The 14728-nt window shown below is 47.6% G+C and overlaps 1 protein-coding gene across 2 annotated transcripts in view; it reads right to left on the reverse strand.

Moving 5' to 3' along the window:
- Nucleotides 1–14728, reverse strand: part of LOC116956075 (alpha-N-acetylgalactosaminide alpha-2,6-sialyltransferase 2-like) — a 42933-nt gene that overhangs the window by 21140 nt on the left and 7065 nt on the right. For both annotated transcript variants that reach the window (XM_032977516.2, XM_076053912.1), the window contains exon 2: nt 6050–6179. In XM_032977516.2, coding sequence (XP_032833407.2) covers nt 6050–6179 — 130 coding nt within the window. The remainder of the gene's footprint in view (nt 1–6049; nt 6180–14728) is intronic.

Consider the following 14728-nt stretch of genomic DNA (forward strand, 5'->3'; position numbering starts at 1 on the left):
GTGACCGCGGGGACAGAGATGAGAGAGACACCCAAACTCCAAATATACGGCAGGCGTCAGGATCTGGATCGAAACCACAACCTCCCGTATACCATGCGAGGTAGTTAACATCTTCTAGCCACCAAGGTTGAAGCATGCGCGTGTGCCGTGGTCATCTCCCCCCCTCCCCACCCTTCATTATTTCTTAGAAATTTGCTGACCTCTTTATTTTGCAATCCTCTCAGGTTTTTTTTGTATTGTTTGTTGTCGTAACCAGACATGTGTGGTGGTGAAAAAAAAAAGCTTAGTGGCTTCACCGGATTCCTCCAGGATACAAAAAAATTCAGATCCCAATTGATTATGAAAAATGCTATTCACCAGCAACAACAAAAACAAAAAAATAAGGGCGGCACGGATGTTGCGTGGAGTGCCACGCTCGTCCATGTGCCGTGCTAGGGCTCCAACTCCGTCTAAAGTTTCCCAAAAAAGAGAAACTAGAAAGCCCGCAAGCCCTTCGGACGTCACCGTCCATCCCTCCATCCCTCCAGCCAGACAGCCAACCAGCCAGCCAGCCAACCAGCAAGCCAACTAACCATAGCCAGCCAACCAGCCAACCAACCAACCAGCCAACCAACCAACCATAGCCAACCAACCAGCCAACCAACCAGCCAGCCAACCAACCATAGCCAACCAACCAGCCAACCAACCAGCCAGCCAAGCAACCATAGCCAGCCAACCTAGCCAGCCAGCCAACCTAGCCAGCCAACCTAGCCAGCCAACCTAGCCAGCCAGCCAGCCAGCCAACCAGCCAGCCAACCTAAGCCAGCCAACCGAGCCAGCCAACCTAGCAATCCAACCTAGCCAGCCAACCTAGCCAGCCAGCCAGCTAACCAGTCAGCCAACCTAGCCAGCCAACCTAGCCAGCCAACCTAGCCAGCCAGCCAACCTAGCCAGCCAACCTAGCCATCCAACCTAGCCAGCTAACCTAGCCAGCCAGCCAGCCAACCAGGCAGCCAGCCAACCTAGTCAGCCAACCTAGCCAGCCAACCTAGCCAGCCAGCCAGCTAACCAGCCAGCCAACCTAGCCAGCCAACCTAGCCAGCCAGCCAACCTAGCCAGCCAGCCAACCAGCCAGCCAACCTAGCCAGCCTTGCCAGCCAACCAGCCAGCCAGCCAACCTAGCCAGCCAACCAGCCAACCATAGCCAGCCAACCTAAACAGCCAACCAGCCAACCTAGCCAGCCAACCAGCCAGCCAACCTAGCCAGCCAGCCAGCCAACCTAGCCAGCCAACCTAGCCAGCCAACCTAGCCAGCCAGCCACCCAAAACTAGCCAACCAACCTAGCCAGCCAACCTAGCCAGCCAACCTAGCCAGCCAACCAGCCAACCTAGCCAGCCAACCTAGCCAGCCAACCTAGCCAGCCAGCCAGCCAACCTAGCCAGCCAACCTAGCCAGCCACCCAGCCAGCCAGCCTAGCCAGCCAACCTAGCCAGCCAACGTAGCCAGCCAACCAACCAGCCAGTAAACCTAGCCAACCTTCCAGCCAGCCAACCTAGCCAGCGAATGCTGTGAAGCGACGGCCGACGTTAGGAGCTGTCCTGCTCCGGGGATGGGCCCCGCTCCACCAAATGTCCGTTGGGCCCCGCCGAATTCACTCTGCCGAGCGGCTTGAATGACCAGTCAGTCGCAACCTGGTGTGTGTGTGTGTGTGCATTACGTAGACAGTGCATTGTCGAAACCATCACCAATTACAGACGGGGGGGGGCTATTGTTTGTTAAGACCACGGTGTTATCAATGACCAATGTGTTGAGTGTGTAAGTTTGCTTCTGTTTTGCTTGCTCCTCCTTCTGCTCGTGCACCATTTGTATCGCGTTCTCATCCTCACGGAGCGATCCATTGGCGTGGCGCTATCTTTATGGGTTTGAAAGATTGCCGAGCTGAGTGCAACAGCACAGGGTGGTGGTGGGGGGCACGTAGGCGGTGAACTTTGTAATTACATAAAGGAGACCTCACCCTCGGTTGTGTAACTTGGACTTCGCCTGACAGAGCATTTATGCTAAGTGGAGAAGCCCAAGGGGTGCCATTGGGAATGTGGGCCCATCGTTCAAGACTCAGATTGAGCAAGTGACCAACAAAATGTTTTTGTATTTTATCAAAAGGGTGGAGGTCTTTCAGATTTGCTTGCTTATGCCACCGCTGTTGGAAAGGGAGCCCTGGATGGACATTTGGCCTACTCTTCCACACCGTCCCGAGAAATCATGAAAGGAGGAGGCAGTAACCCACACTTTACCCCACCGCACTCCCGACATTTCACCGCTGGGGCAGGGCAGAGGCGGCGATGTGGGCATTTACAGCAGCCAAATACTCTAAACATGTGAAGTTAAATGTGCAGGGGAAAACCGGAGGAACCGGAGAAAAATCCATGCGACCATGGGACTAGAGAGAGCAACAGGCACACTGCAAGTATGTATGTTGAACTTCTTTCCTACCATACGGAGGCAACCGTGTTAATCTGGAGGCACAGGGCATCAGGGTCGGGATCAAGCCCACGAGCTCATGCATACCAGGCGAGGGAGATAACATCTCTACCTGCAGAACGCGTGTAGGTGTCATCATACAGGCACGAGTCCCCCTGCTCTACCTACAGAACACGTGTAGGTGTCATAATGTGGGTACGAGTCCCGTCTCTACCTACAGAACACGTGTAGGTGTCGTCATACAGGTACGAATCCCGTCTCTACCTACAGAACACGTGTAGGTGTCATAATGTGGGTACGAGTCCCGTCTCTACCTACAGAACACGTGTAGGTGTCGTCATGCAGGTACGAGTCCCGTCTCTACCTACAGAACACGTGTAGGTGTCATCATGTGGGTATGAGTCCCCCTGCTCTACCTACAAAACACGTGTAGGTGTCATCATGTGGGTACGAGTCCCGTCTCTACCTACAGAACACGTGTAGGTGTCGTCATACAGGTACGAGTCCCACGTCTCTACCTACAGAATGCGTGTAGGTGTCATCATACAGGTACCAGTCCCACGTCTCTACCTACAAAACGCGTGTAGGTGTCGTTGTGTGGGTAGGAAGTCACCCTGCTCTACCTACAGAACGTGTGTAGGTGTCATCATGCAGGTACCAGTCCACCTGCTCTACCTACAGAACATGTGTAGGTGTCGTCATACAGGTACCAGTCCACCTGCTCTACCTGCAGAACACGTGTAGGTGTCATCATACAGGTACGAGTCCCACGTCTCTACCTACAGAACGTGTGTAGGTGTCATCATGTGGGTAGGAGTCACCCCTCTCTACCTACAGAACGTGTGTAGGTGTCATCATGTGGGTACGAGTCACCCCGCTCTACCTACAGAACGTGTGTAGGTGTCATCATGTGGGTACGAGTCCCACGTCTCTACCTACAGAACACGTGTAGGTGTCATCATACAGATACGAGTCCACCTGCTCTACCTACAGAACGTGTGTAGGTGTCATCGTGTGGGTAGGAAGTCACCCAGCTCTACCTACAGAACGTGTGTAGGTGTCATCATGTGGGTAGGAGTCACCCCGCTCTACATACAGAATGTGTGTAGGTGTCATCATGTGGGTACGAGTCCCACGTCTCTACCTACAGAACACGTGTAGGTGTTGTCATACAGGTAAGAGTCACCCTGCTCTACCTACAGAACGTGTGTAGGTGTCATCATACAGATACGAGTCCACCTGCTCTACCTACAGAACGTGTGTAGGTGTCATCGTGTGGGTAGGAAGTCACCCAGCTCTACCTACAGAACGTGTGTAGGTGTCATCATGTGGGTAGGAGTCACCCCGCTCTACATACAGAATGTGTGTAGGTGTCATCATGTGGGTACGAGTCCCACGTCTCTACCTACAGAACACGTGTAGGTGTTGTCATACAGGTAAGAGTCACCCTGCTCTACCTACAGAACACGTGTAGGTGTCATCATACAGATACGAGTCCCGTCTCTACCTACAGAACACGTGTAGGTGTCGTCATGCAGGTACGAGTCCCGTCTCTACCTACAGAACACGTGTAGGTGTCATCATGTGGGTATGAGTCCCCCTGCTCTACCTACAAAACACGTGTAGGTGTCATCATGTGGGTACGAGTCCCGTCTCTACCTACAGAACACGTGTAGGTGTCGTCATACAGGTACGAGTCCCACGTCTCTACCTACAGAATGCGTGTAGGTGTCATCATACAGGTACCAGTCCCACGTCTCTACCTACAAAACGCGTGTAGGTGTCGTTGTGTGGGTAGGAAGTCACCCTGCTCTACCTACAGAACGTGTGTAGGTGTCATCATGCAGGTACCAGTCCACCTGCTCTACCTACAGAACATGTGTAGGTGTCGTCATACAGGTACCAGTCCACCTGCTCTACCTGCAGAACACGTGTAGGTGTCATCATACAGGTACGAGTCCCACGTCTCTACCTACAGAACGTGTGTAGGTGTCATCATGTGGGTAGGAGTCACCCCTCTCTACCTACAGAACGTGTGTAGGTGTCATCATGTGGGTACGAGTCACCCCGCTCTACCTACAGAACGTGTGTAGGTGTCATCATGTGGGTACGAGTCCCACGTCTCTACCTACAGAACACGTGTAGGTGTTGTCATACAGGTAAGAGTCACCCTGCTCTACCTACAGAACGTGTGTAGGTGTCATCATACAGATACGAGTCCACCTGCTCTACCTACAGAACGTGTGTAGGTGTCATCGTGTGGGTAGGAAGTCACCCAGCTCTACCTACAGAACGTGTGTAGGTGTCATCATGTGGGTAGGAGTCACCCCGCTCTACATACAGAATGTGTGTAGGTGTCATCATGTGGGTAGGAGTCACCCCGCTCTACATACAGAATGTGTGTAGGTGTCATCATGTGGGTACGAGTCCCACGTCTCTACCTACAGAACACGTGTAGGTGTTGTCATACAGGTAAGAGTCACCCTGCTCTACCTACAGAACGTGTGTAGGTGTCATCATACAGATACGAGTCCACCTGCTCTACCTACAGAACGTGTGTAGGTGTCATCGTGTGGGTAGGAAGTCACCCAGCTCTACCTACAGAACGTGTGTAGGTGTCATCATGTGGGTAGGAGTCACCCCGCTCTACATACAGAATGTGTGTAGGTGTCATCATGTGGGTACGAGTCCCACGTCTCTACCTACAGAACACGTGTAGGTGTTGTCATACAGGTAAGAGTCACCCTGCTCTACCTACAGAACGTGTGTAGGTGTCATCATACAGATACGAGTCCACCTGCTCTACCTACAGAACGTGTGTAGGTGTCATCGTGTGGGTAGGAAGTCACCCAGCTCTACCTACAGAACGTGTGTAGGTGTCATCATGTGGGTAGGAGTCACCCCGCTCTACATACAGAATGTGTGTAGGTGTCATCATGTGGGTACGAGTCCCACGTCTCTACCTACAGAACACGTGTAGGTGTTGTCATACAGGTAAAAGTCACCCTGCTCTACCTACAGAACGTGTGTAGGTGTCATCATACAGATACGAGTCCACCTGCTCTACCTACAGAACGTGTGTAGGTGTCATCATGTGGGTAGGAGTCACCCCGCTCTACCTACAGAACGTGTGTAGGTGTCATCATACAGGTACGAGTCCCACGTCTCTACCTACAGAACGTGTGTAGGTGTCATCGTGTGGGTAGGAGTCACCCTGCTCTACCTACAGAACGTGTGTAGGTGTCACCGTGTGGGTAGGAGTCACCCTGCTCTACCTACAGAACGTGTGTAGGTGTCATCATGTGGGTAGGAGTCACTCTGCTCTATCTACAGAACGTGTGTAGGTGTCATCATGTGGGTAGGAGTCACTCTGCTCTATCTACAGAACGTGTGTAGGTGTCATCATGTGGGTAGGAGTCACTCTGCTCTACCTGCAGAACGTGTGTAGGTGTCATCATGTGGGTGGGAGTCACTCTGCTCTACCTACAGAACGTGTGTAGGTGTCATCATGTGGGTAGGAGTCACTCTGCTCTACCTACAGAACGTGTGTAGGTGTCATCATGTGGGTAGGAGTCACCCTGCTCTACCTACAGAACGTGTGTAGGTGTCATCATGTGGGTACGCGTCCCCCAGAGGCATTGCCGTCGTTGTCGCCTTGGGGCTCCTGGCCGCCGTGGGTCTCAGCGCCGACCGCCCAGCGTCCTGCAGCTCGCGGGGTTCCCTGCGCAGGACAACAAAGGAGCGACATGGAAGAAACATCCCGCACACGCACGTGGATCCCCGTCGCGTCACGCGGTTGTTGCCCGATTGGCGCGGTTGGCTACGTGTGCGGTGCGAAAGAAGTTCAACATAGGTGACGTACACAAATACCTGTAAGTTGCTGTTGTTTCTTGTTTTTAAACGCCCGTTAATTGGCCAAAACCCCAATGATATATCGAGAAGAACCACTCTTAGAGACGGTAAATCATTCTACAAAAGCGGTCGTTAAGTGATTTGGTCGTTAAGCGAATATAGGAAATACACCCTTGGTTCTTTCGGTTAAGTCACGTAGAATGGAAATAAAATAATAAAAATAAAACATAATAAAAGAAGATTCTCACGACGTTTCGGCCACAACACAAGTAGCCTTCTTCAGGTGAATGAACAGGACTGTCCAGAAGACAGCGCTTGAGTGAACATTGCTAAGCATGGATCGCGTCTTTTTAAGCTGTGTAGGCGGAATTAACATATCAATTAGCATGTCACCCAGCAAGACAAAAACAAACAAAATAAATTCCACCTTTGAATTATACAATGCGTTACTATACACTACCCTTTTTTTGGTCTATGGATATGATATTATACCATGTAGTTTAGATTGGAAGGTATAATATTGTACTGTATAGTAGTCCAGTTTATAGCAGAGTTATAATGCAACACAGGACAGAGCAGCGCACCTTGGCTGCTCTTTACCTTCCTTTTCTGTCTGCCCAGCCGCCACCCTCCTCCGATCCGGTGGTGGTGCTGGGTGACATGCTCATTCATATGTTAATTCCGCCCACACAGCTTACAAAGACGCGATCCATGCTTAGCAATGTTCACTCAAGCGCTGTCTTCTGGACAGTCCTGTTCATTCACCTGAAGAAGGCTACTTGTGTTGTGGCCAAAACGTCGTGAGAACCTTATTTTATTATGTTTTATTTTTTATTATTTTATTTTCATTCTACGTGACTTTACCGAAAGAACCAAGAAGATGAATCCCTGCAGTCACGAAAGCTTTAAATCGAAAAAAATAGAAAATACACGTTAAGGTCTACATTTGTTTCAATGGCAGGTTACCCTTTTTCACCCAAAAAACATACTTCATGATATTTAAACAATGGATGTTAATACAGAAAGATACTAACGTTATTAAACACATAATATTAGAAGAAACATGGTTATTAAATACTTTAACTTATATTTACTATACCTACAATAGCCCGTCGTTAACAGGAGAATGGTCGTTAAGAGGTGTTCTACTCTACACTGCTATACACTGTACATTACTAAATACTATACACCACTATACACTACACTATACGCTACACTACTACACACAACACTATATGCTACACATTGGGCTCTATAAAGGCCTGTCGTTAACAGGATTCATCGTTAAGAGGGGTTATCCTCTACGCTACTATACACTGTACACTACTAAATACTATACACCACTATACACTACACTATACCCTACACTACTACACACGACACTATACGCTACACATTGGGCTCTATAGAGGCCTGTCGTTAACAGGATTCATCGTTAAGAGGGGTTCTACTGCCTAGAGGACCACCTTTGGCAGTTGTTGGTGCCGGCTCGTTGGCTGGCCAGCCGTCCGGCTGCCTTTTCCGCTCATCCGCGGTCACTCCGCGTGCCCCCTGAGTTTCTACCCTCTCTGCGAGAGCGAAGAGCCCTTTCCCTCTTTCCGTAGGCATCTGCAAGTTTGCAGATTGGGTGGTGTCCCATTCACCGCCGAATCTCGGAACGTGTGAGCGGTTCATCAGCGTTCATTTTATTCAGAGAGGTGTAGCAGTGGCGCTGTTTTTTAAAGATATTGCTACTCACCGCAGAGAACTGTAGCGACACGACCGCCGCACTCTGAGACAGATGACGCCAAAACGTGCCACATGCCCTTCCGCGCGCTGCGCCTTCCGACTCGAAGACGTACCGATGAGGTTATTTCTTTCTTTAGTTTTTTTTCCCCCCCAGATTCCTCACGTCATCGGAACGGAATAGGAATAAAAGCTGATTATAAAACACGTACGTCATCGGGATGGGAAAGGGCTAAGTGGCAGCAACAGCAGCGCCATACAAGTTGAGATTATCATGTATTTTTGTAGACTCGTGGAGCGAAAGCGTGGATAACGTCGCGGATAGTAGGACCCGTAATATTGTACCTGCACGTCACAGTGGACGAGCGGATTTCTCCTGTAGTCCAAGCCACGGGCATTGGCCAAACATCCCAGTGCTGAATGTTTACTCGCAAATTACACCATTGGGATTACACACAGGAACATCCACCCCCCCCACCCACACTGTGAAAACCTGGCAGGGCCCTCTGGCGACTCTGTACGATATTCTTTGGTTCTTTATTTCGATAAAGTCACCTGGATAGAAAATAAAAATGAAAAACCAAAACTCACAACGTTTCGATCGCAACACAAGCGGTCATTTCATTTTTTTTATTAATTTATTATTATTAAACTACATGTGAGGTTTTTCACGGCGGAGGAGGGAGTGAATTCCGTGACGGGGAAGCGATGTTCAGCTCGCCTCGTCCGAGAGACACAGCAACCAGACTTCGCTGGTTGAGAAGGAGGCCGCTCGAGGCCAATCGGAGAACAGAGAGTCGACTGGCCCGCGGCTCCAGCAAGGTTGTGACGCTACGGGTAAAGTTAAGGGTTTGGGACAGTGTTGCCTAGGATAGGGCGTCACAGTGGCTCGGAGATGTTACCTACCTCGCCTGGTATACAGGGGGTCGTGGGTTCGATCCCTACCCTGGCGCCTGCTGTATATTTGCAGTCTGCGTCTCTCCATCTCATCATCATCATCACGGTGGCTAGGATATGTTAACTACCTCGCCTGGTATACAGGAGGTCGTGGGTTCGATCCCTATCCTGGCGCCTGCTGTATTTTTGAAGTTGGCAAGTCTCGTAGATTTTTCTCCAGGTCCTCCGACTTATCAACACCGTGAGATTAGACTATACGACTGCAATACATTTCCACTCGATGAGCTATTTCGTTGGGCTATATTTTTGTGATAGCAAGATCCCTTCTGTAAAATAGCTACATAGCTCAGCGGGCCCTTACCTTGGTAAAACATTTTTTTTTTTAATCGTGAAAGAGTTCAGTTACAGGCCATCGCCTCTCCTGTCGTCCTCTCTGCCGTCGTCTAAATTCCTTCGCCATCGGTGCTCGCGACGGCAAAAACATCAACCCGGTTCGGAATTTCACCCCCGAGGCCTCGCGCGGCGGCCATCAAAGCAGGAGCAAGACGAAACAAGTCGGACAGTAAAACCGAAGCAGCAGCAGCAGTAGCCAGAGTCCATCTCCCATAGTTCCATTCCCATTTATTTTGGTATAGCCCTGTGAGCCATTCGGCTCTTGAATCGGGTGCAATCGCAACAAAAAAAACATGAACAAGAAAACATCTTAAAGTGACTGTGTGTGTGACTGTGCAAACAGAAAATCCAGGAAAAAAACAGCAAAAATATTCCTGAAATAGCACCGTACACCAACGCTGTGTGCAAAAATCCCAGTGGGATGCAAGTCAAACAACAACAACAACCACCACAAGACAACTAAGATGAAGGCCACCAGTCTAACTCTGTACTACAATAAACAAAAACATGGCCAAACCAAAAAACGTTTTCGAAATCACCAAAATAAAGCCATAAAAGCAATGTAACAGTGATCATAGGGACTGACCGAATTTTTTACAATAAACTACATAAATAACATGTAACACCAAACCCTAGAGCCATAGTTGGCTGCATGAGTCACTCCACAACAACAGGAGCATCAGTCGGAGTATCACATTTTTCAATGCACCTTTAAGATCAGCACACTAAATCTAAATACAGTTAATACTTTGCAGCGGTCATCCGGAGCGAAACATTTTATTTTATTTTAGGCCACTGAATAGCAGTAGCAGCTAGGGGTGTACAACTCCTCCAGAGCAGTTTTGAGTGAAGATCTCATAGGTAGTGATTCAAGTTGCAGTTTATTGGCAATAGCATTCCAGACCCTGGGGGTATCAATAGCAAAGGCCCTTCTTCCGGTATTTGTACGGCAATAGGGAATGTGAAGCTGGTAAATGAGCGAAGACCCGAGGTCAAATTTGTTCTTTGAAACAGAGAGCAGATCCAGCAGGTAGTCTGCGGATTTTTTTGTAAGTACATCGTGAATAAATAAGATCTGGTGCACAAGCCGTCGAACATTAAGAGATGTTAAGTTTGACTTAATGTAGAGATCGCAGTGGTGAGTCCTATATGGGCAGTTCAATGCAAATCTTAAGGCCGAGTGATAGATGGAATCAAGCTTCTTCAGTACATATTTTGGGGCTGATTCATACACGATTTCACAGTAATCAAGTAGAGGCAGTATGGTAGCTTTTATCAATTCCATACATAACATAGGGGGAAGCAGTGCTTGTGTCGATACAGAAAGCCAATTTTTATTTTAGTCTTTTTACCAATATAATCAATGTGATCTTCAAAAATCAATTTTGAATCCAGGATGACCCCAAGATACTTATAAATCTTGACTTGCTCTATTTGATAATTATTTAAGGAATGTAATTGGGGAAAAATAACTTCCTGCTTTAGTCCCGGTGAGAAGCATAGCACCTTGGTTTTGGAGGTATTCAGTACTAGTTTAAGAGCAACTAGCTGATGTTGTAGTTTGTTGAAATCACCCTGGAGATTAGCAATCACGTCATCCAGAGAGCGGCCAGCAGTATCGTGTCATCTGCAAAAAGATTTACCCTGGAATGATCCAGGTCAGTACCCAAGTTATTGACATAAAGAGAGAACAAGAGGATGGAACCCTGTGGAACCCCTTTTGTTATCTTAACACTGTTTGACTTCCAACCATCTGTGAATACAGTTTGGGTGCGAGAAAAGAGGTAATTTTTTAACCATTTTACTGCGTTTTCGGAAAAACCGAGGCAACTTAGTTTACTAAGCAGGGTGTTGTGGTCTACTGTATCAAAAGCCTTGGACAGGTCAAGGAAAAGACAGGCACAGTACTGCTTATTATCAAGGCTACTGTAAATTTGATTCAGAGAATCTAATGCAGCAGATGTGGTGCTGTATTTTTTTCGGAACCCAGATTGTTTTAGATGTAGTAGATTGTTGGTGGACAGGAAACCGCTAATTTGGTAGTTCAATAATTTTTCAAAAATTTTCATCAATGGGGACAAAATTGAGATAGGTCGGTAGTTATTGGGATCATCTTTAGGGCACCCTTTGTGAAGTGGACGGACATAGGAATGTTTCCATTCTAGAGGAACTGATGCTTCTTTGATGGACATGTTGAAAATATGGGCTATAGGTTTGTATATTAGGTGACCAACAGTTAGTAGAGCAAAGACGGGAAAACTATCTGCTCCGGTAGAGGAGGACCCTTTGAGGTAGGACAATTGTTTCAGAACATTACTTTCGTGGATTGGCTGGAAACCAAATTCGTTTAATGTTTGGACAGGGGTGTAGAAATTTGCATGAGCAGGGGTGACTCCCAATACATTATCAAAAAGATTACCAGCTTCAGAAAAATGAAGGTTAAAATTGTCAACTATTTTTTGGGGATCTGAAAAATATTCCCCATTTCGGTTAAGCTCAATGGGCAGATTGTCGGTTTTGGATGCCTTTTCGATACATTTGATTGTTTTCCAAAAATCCTGGCACTTCCATGTGATTCCAGGCGAGTGGAGGAAAAGTAGGCATTTTTTGCATGCCGTATTTTTTTGACGCATCTCTTCCTTAAAATGCTGTATTCTAGCCAGTCATTAACCAAATTACTTTTCTGAGCACATGCCCAAGCCTTGTCCCTAGTTTTCATGAGCTTTGTAATCAAAGGATCATACCATGGTGGGCGGTTGCCTTTAGTTTTAAATCTAACCAATGGAGCATGTTTGTTAAAAATTTGGAGAAACGTGTACCTGAAAGTCTCCCAAGCCGTAGTCAGGTTGGGGATATCACAGACCTTGTCAATATCCGCGTGAAGCACATCATTAGTAAATGCCTGAGTGGTGAAGTGCCTCAAAGAGTGCTTCTCAACAATTTTAGGAGGGGCTTTGGGTCTAGCTGATGATCTCACCCCAAAAATGAAGGAGTGATCACTAAGGTTATTACCCAGAACATCAGTCAGTGCGAAACTGTGAGGGGCATTTGTCAATAGGACGTCAAGCAGAGTTGACTGTCCCGGATTTTTTAGGTTGGGTCTTGTGGGGACATTTATTAATTGAAACAAGTTAAATTCATCTGTAAAATTTGTGGCCATGGCCGGCGGGTTTAGCCAATTCCAATTTAGATCACCCACTAAAACTATTTCACCTTTAGGGAGGCCCCCAAAAAGCTCTCTCAGTGCAGACGCAGCTTCAACATCCTTCCCACTAGGCGGTCTATAGCAGCACACTACCAATATCTGTTGATTATTTGGGAGAGTTATTCTGAGAGCCAAACCTTCAAAGCAACATTTTTTAAACAAGGAGTGGGCTGGTGAACATGCAATAGTATTACGAACATAGATGGCAATTCCACCTCCTTTAGATCCTCGGTCAAGCCGAAAAAGGTTGTAGTTGTCAATCGTAATCTGCAAGTCATTGACGGCAGGAGTGAGAAATGTTTCTGTTAGGCAAAAAAATGTCCGGGTCAAGATTTGCCACTTCTAGTTTTAGTTGACTTAATTTAATCACAAGCCCCTCTGATGTTGACATGTAGAACACCAATACCTTTTCTGCCAGAAAAATCTACAGAATTATACGAGTTATTTACATTTGGGCCAGGATGAAGCTCAATACCACCCAGAAATAATAAAAGTAGAATTAATAGTTTGCACAAGTATTTTCTGTGAAAGGATGAAGAGCGGCGAACCTTGGACGAATAGCAGTAGCTCGCAGATGGTGTTATTTTTAAGAGCAGAATGAAGTTTGGAAGGAGTGCTGGTGAAGTAATGGGACAAAGATAGGGTTTAAAGGATACAATGATGGAGTGTAGAAGTGTCTATGAGCTGTTTCATTAGCAGGTGTAGTGGCAAATCGAGCAACAAGTATGGACGCAAAGTAACGAGGGTAGCTGTTTGTAGAGTTGAGTGTGGCACTAGATATGGCCGGGAGGGACAGCAGTAGGATACACAGCAGGAGAATTGCCATCTCTAAAATATCCGGGGTAAACACAGATTAACTCACAAGCGGAAAAGAATAATATATATACTTGTAGGCCGAGCGCTAGAAAAAACGTCTTGCCCCACTCGTCACACATGCACGGCTTCTCGCCCATGTGCTAGAGTTGTACAGCGCCCCCCCCTCCCCCCCCGGACAGGGACAGTAGATTTTTTGGCTGTTGTGGGCTCGGCTGAGCCGCTTGCACCACCTCCTTTCCCCGCCGCAGGATCGTGCTCGAGCCAGCCCTACCACGTGAAACAAACTCCCGAAGTATTTTTTGGGTCTTTCGTCAAGTTATTTACATGGGTTAAAGTTAATTTAAAAAAAACTACGACATATTCTTTGGGTCTTTCGGTAAAGTCGCGTAGATAGAAGACGACCAGCTTGTGTTGCGATCGGAACGTCGTAGTTTTGTTGTTGTTGTTATGTTTTTGTTATTTCCTTTGAGCCTATCGACGTGACTTTACAGAAAGACCCAAAGAATATGAATTCCTGCTGTCACGAAAGCTTTAAGTCAAAGTCTTCATACCTCCTGGATTTGTTCAGTCTAATTGCCGTTAAAGGCCATCAATCAATCAATGTTTATTTGTTATACGGAAAGTCCAGTGTAGCCAGCTACCCAGCATATTCGCAAGAGGGATCCACGATGCATCAGCCTTTCTAGTTGTACAGCAAAAATCCAAGACTTCTCGATCACCCGATCATATACAGTACATAATTAAGCAGGGAATCCCTGTAAATTGTGGGTTTGGAGTATTTGGCTGCTATAAATGTCCACATGATGATGAGCCCACTTCGTTGAGCAATCATTAGCGAGGTCTGAAAAATGAATGCATAGCTTAGTGGGGGGTATTACCTGGTGAAGGAAAACTCGTTTCGTTTTAAAGCGTTTAGTTTAATCCGGAATTTCACGACTGCTTCCGCCATCTCCACAAAAGGAGTGGCGCCGTAATAATAGTCGCGTGCTTTTGTAAAGAACGCAAATCCACTTGCGAAACGACACAGCCCCGCACCACGAGGATTACGTTTCAAAAAAAGCAACAAAAATGACAAAAACCTTTCGCGCAGAACAAACACACACAGACGCAGCACATGGGATAAAGAACCCCCCCCCCCCTCGTGTAGCTTTTAGGCTGTCGGGGCAAGTGCTGTAAGCGGGTAGCACCTATGAAGGCCGGAGCGTCACACGACGGGGTGGGTGGCCAGCACCACGCACGGCCGTCTTTGTCCTTCCCCCCCCCCGATAGCGATGTTTACACACCGAACGGGGTACTCATTTGAGGCTGAGTCGACCTAAGGGATGGCCATTGACCGGATCAGATAATCGTCACAGGCGCTGGCGGGCGTGAGCGAGAACGGA

This window comes from Petromyzon marinus, chromosome 63 (assembly GCF_048934315.1).
Source record: "Petromyzon marinus isolate PM22_M1 ecotype Great Lakes invasive population chromosome 63, UKy_Petmar_22M1.pri1.0, whole genome shotgun sequence".
NCBI classification, from domain to species: Eukaryota; Metazoa; Chordata; class Hyperoartia; order Petromyzontiformes; family Petromyzontidae; genus Petromyzon; species Petromyzon marinus.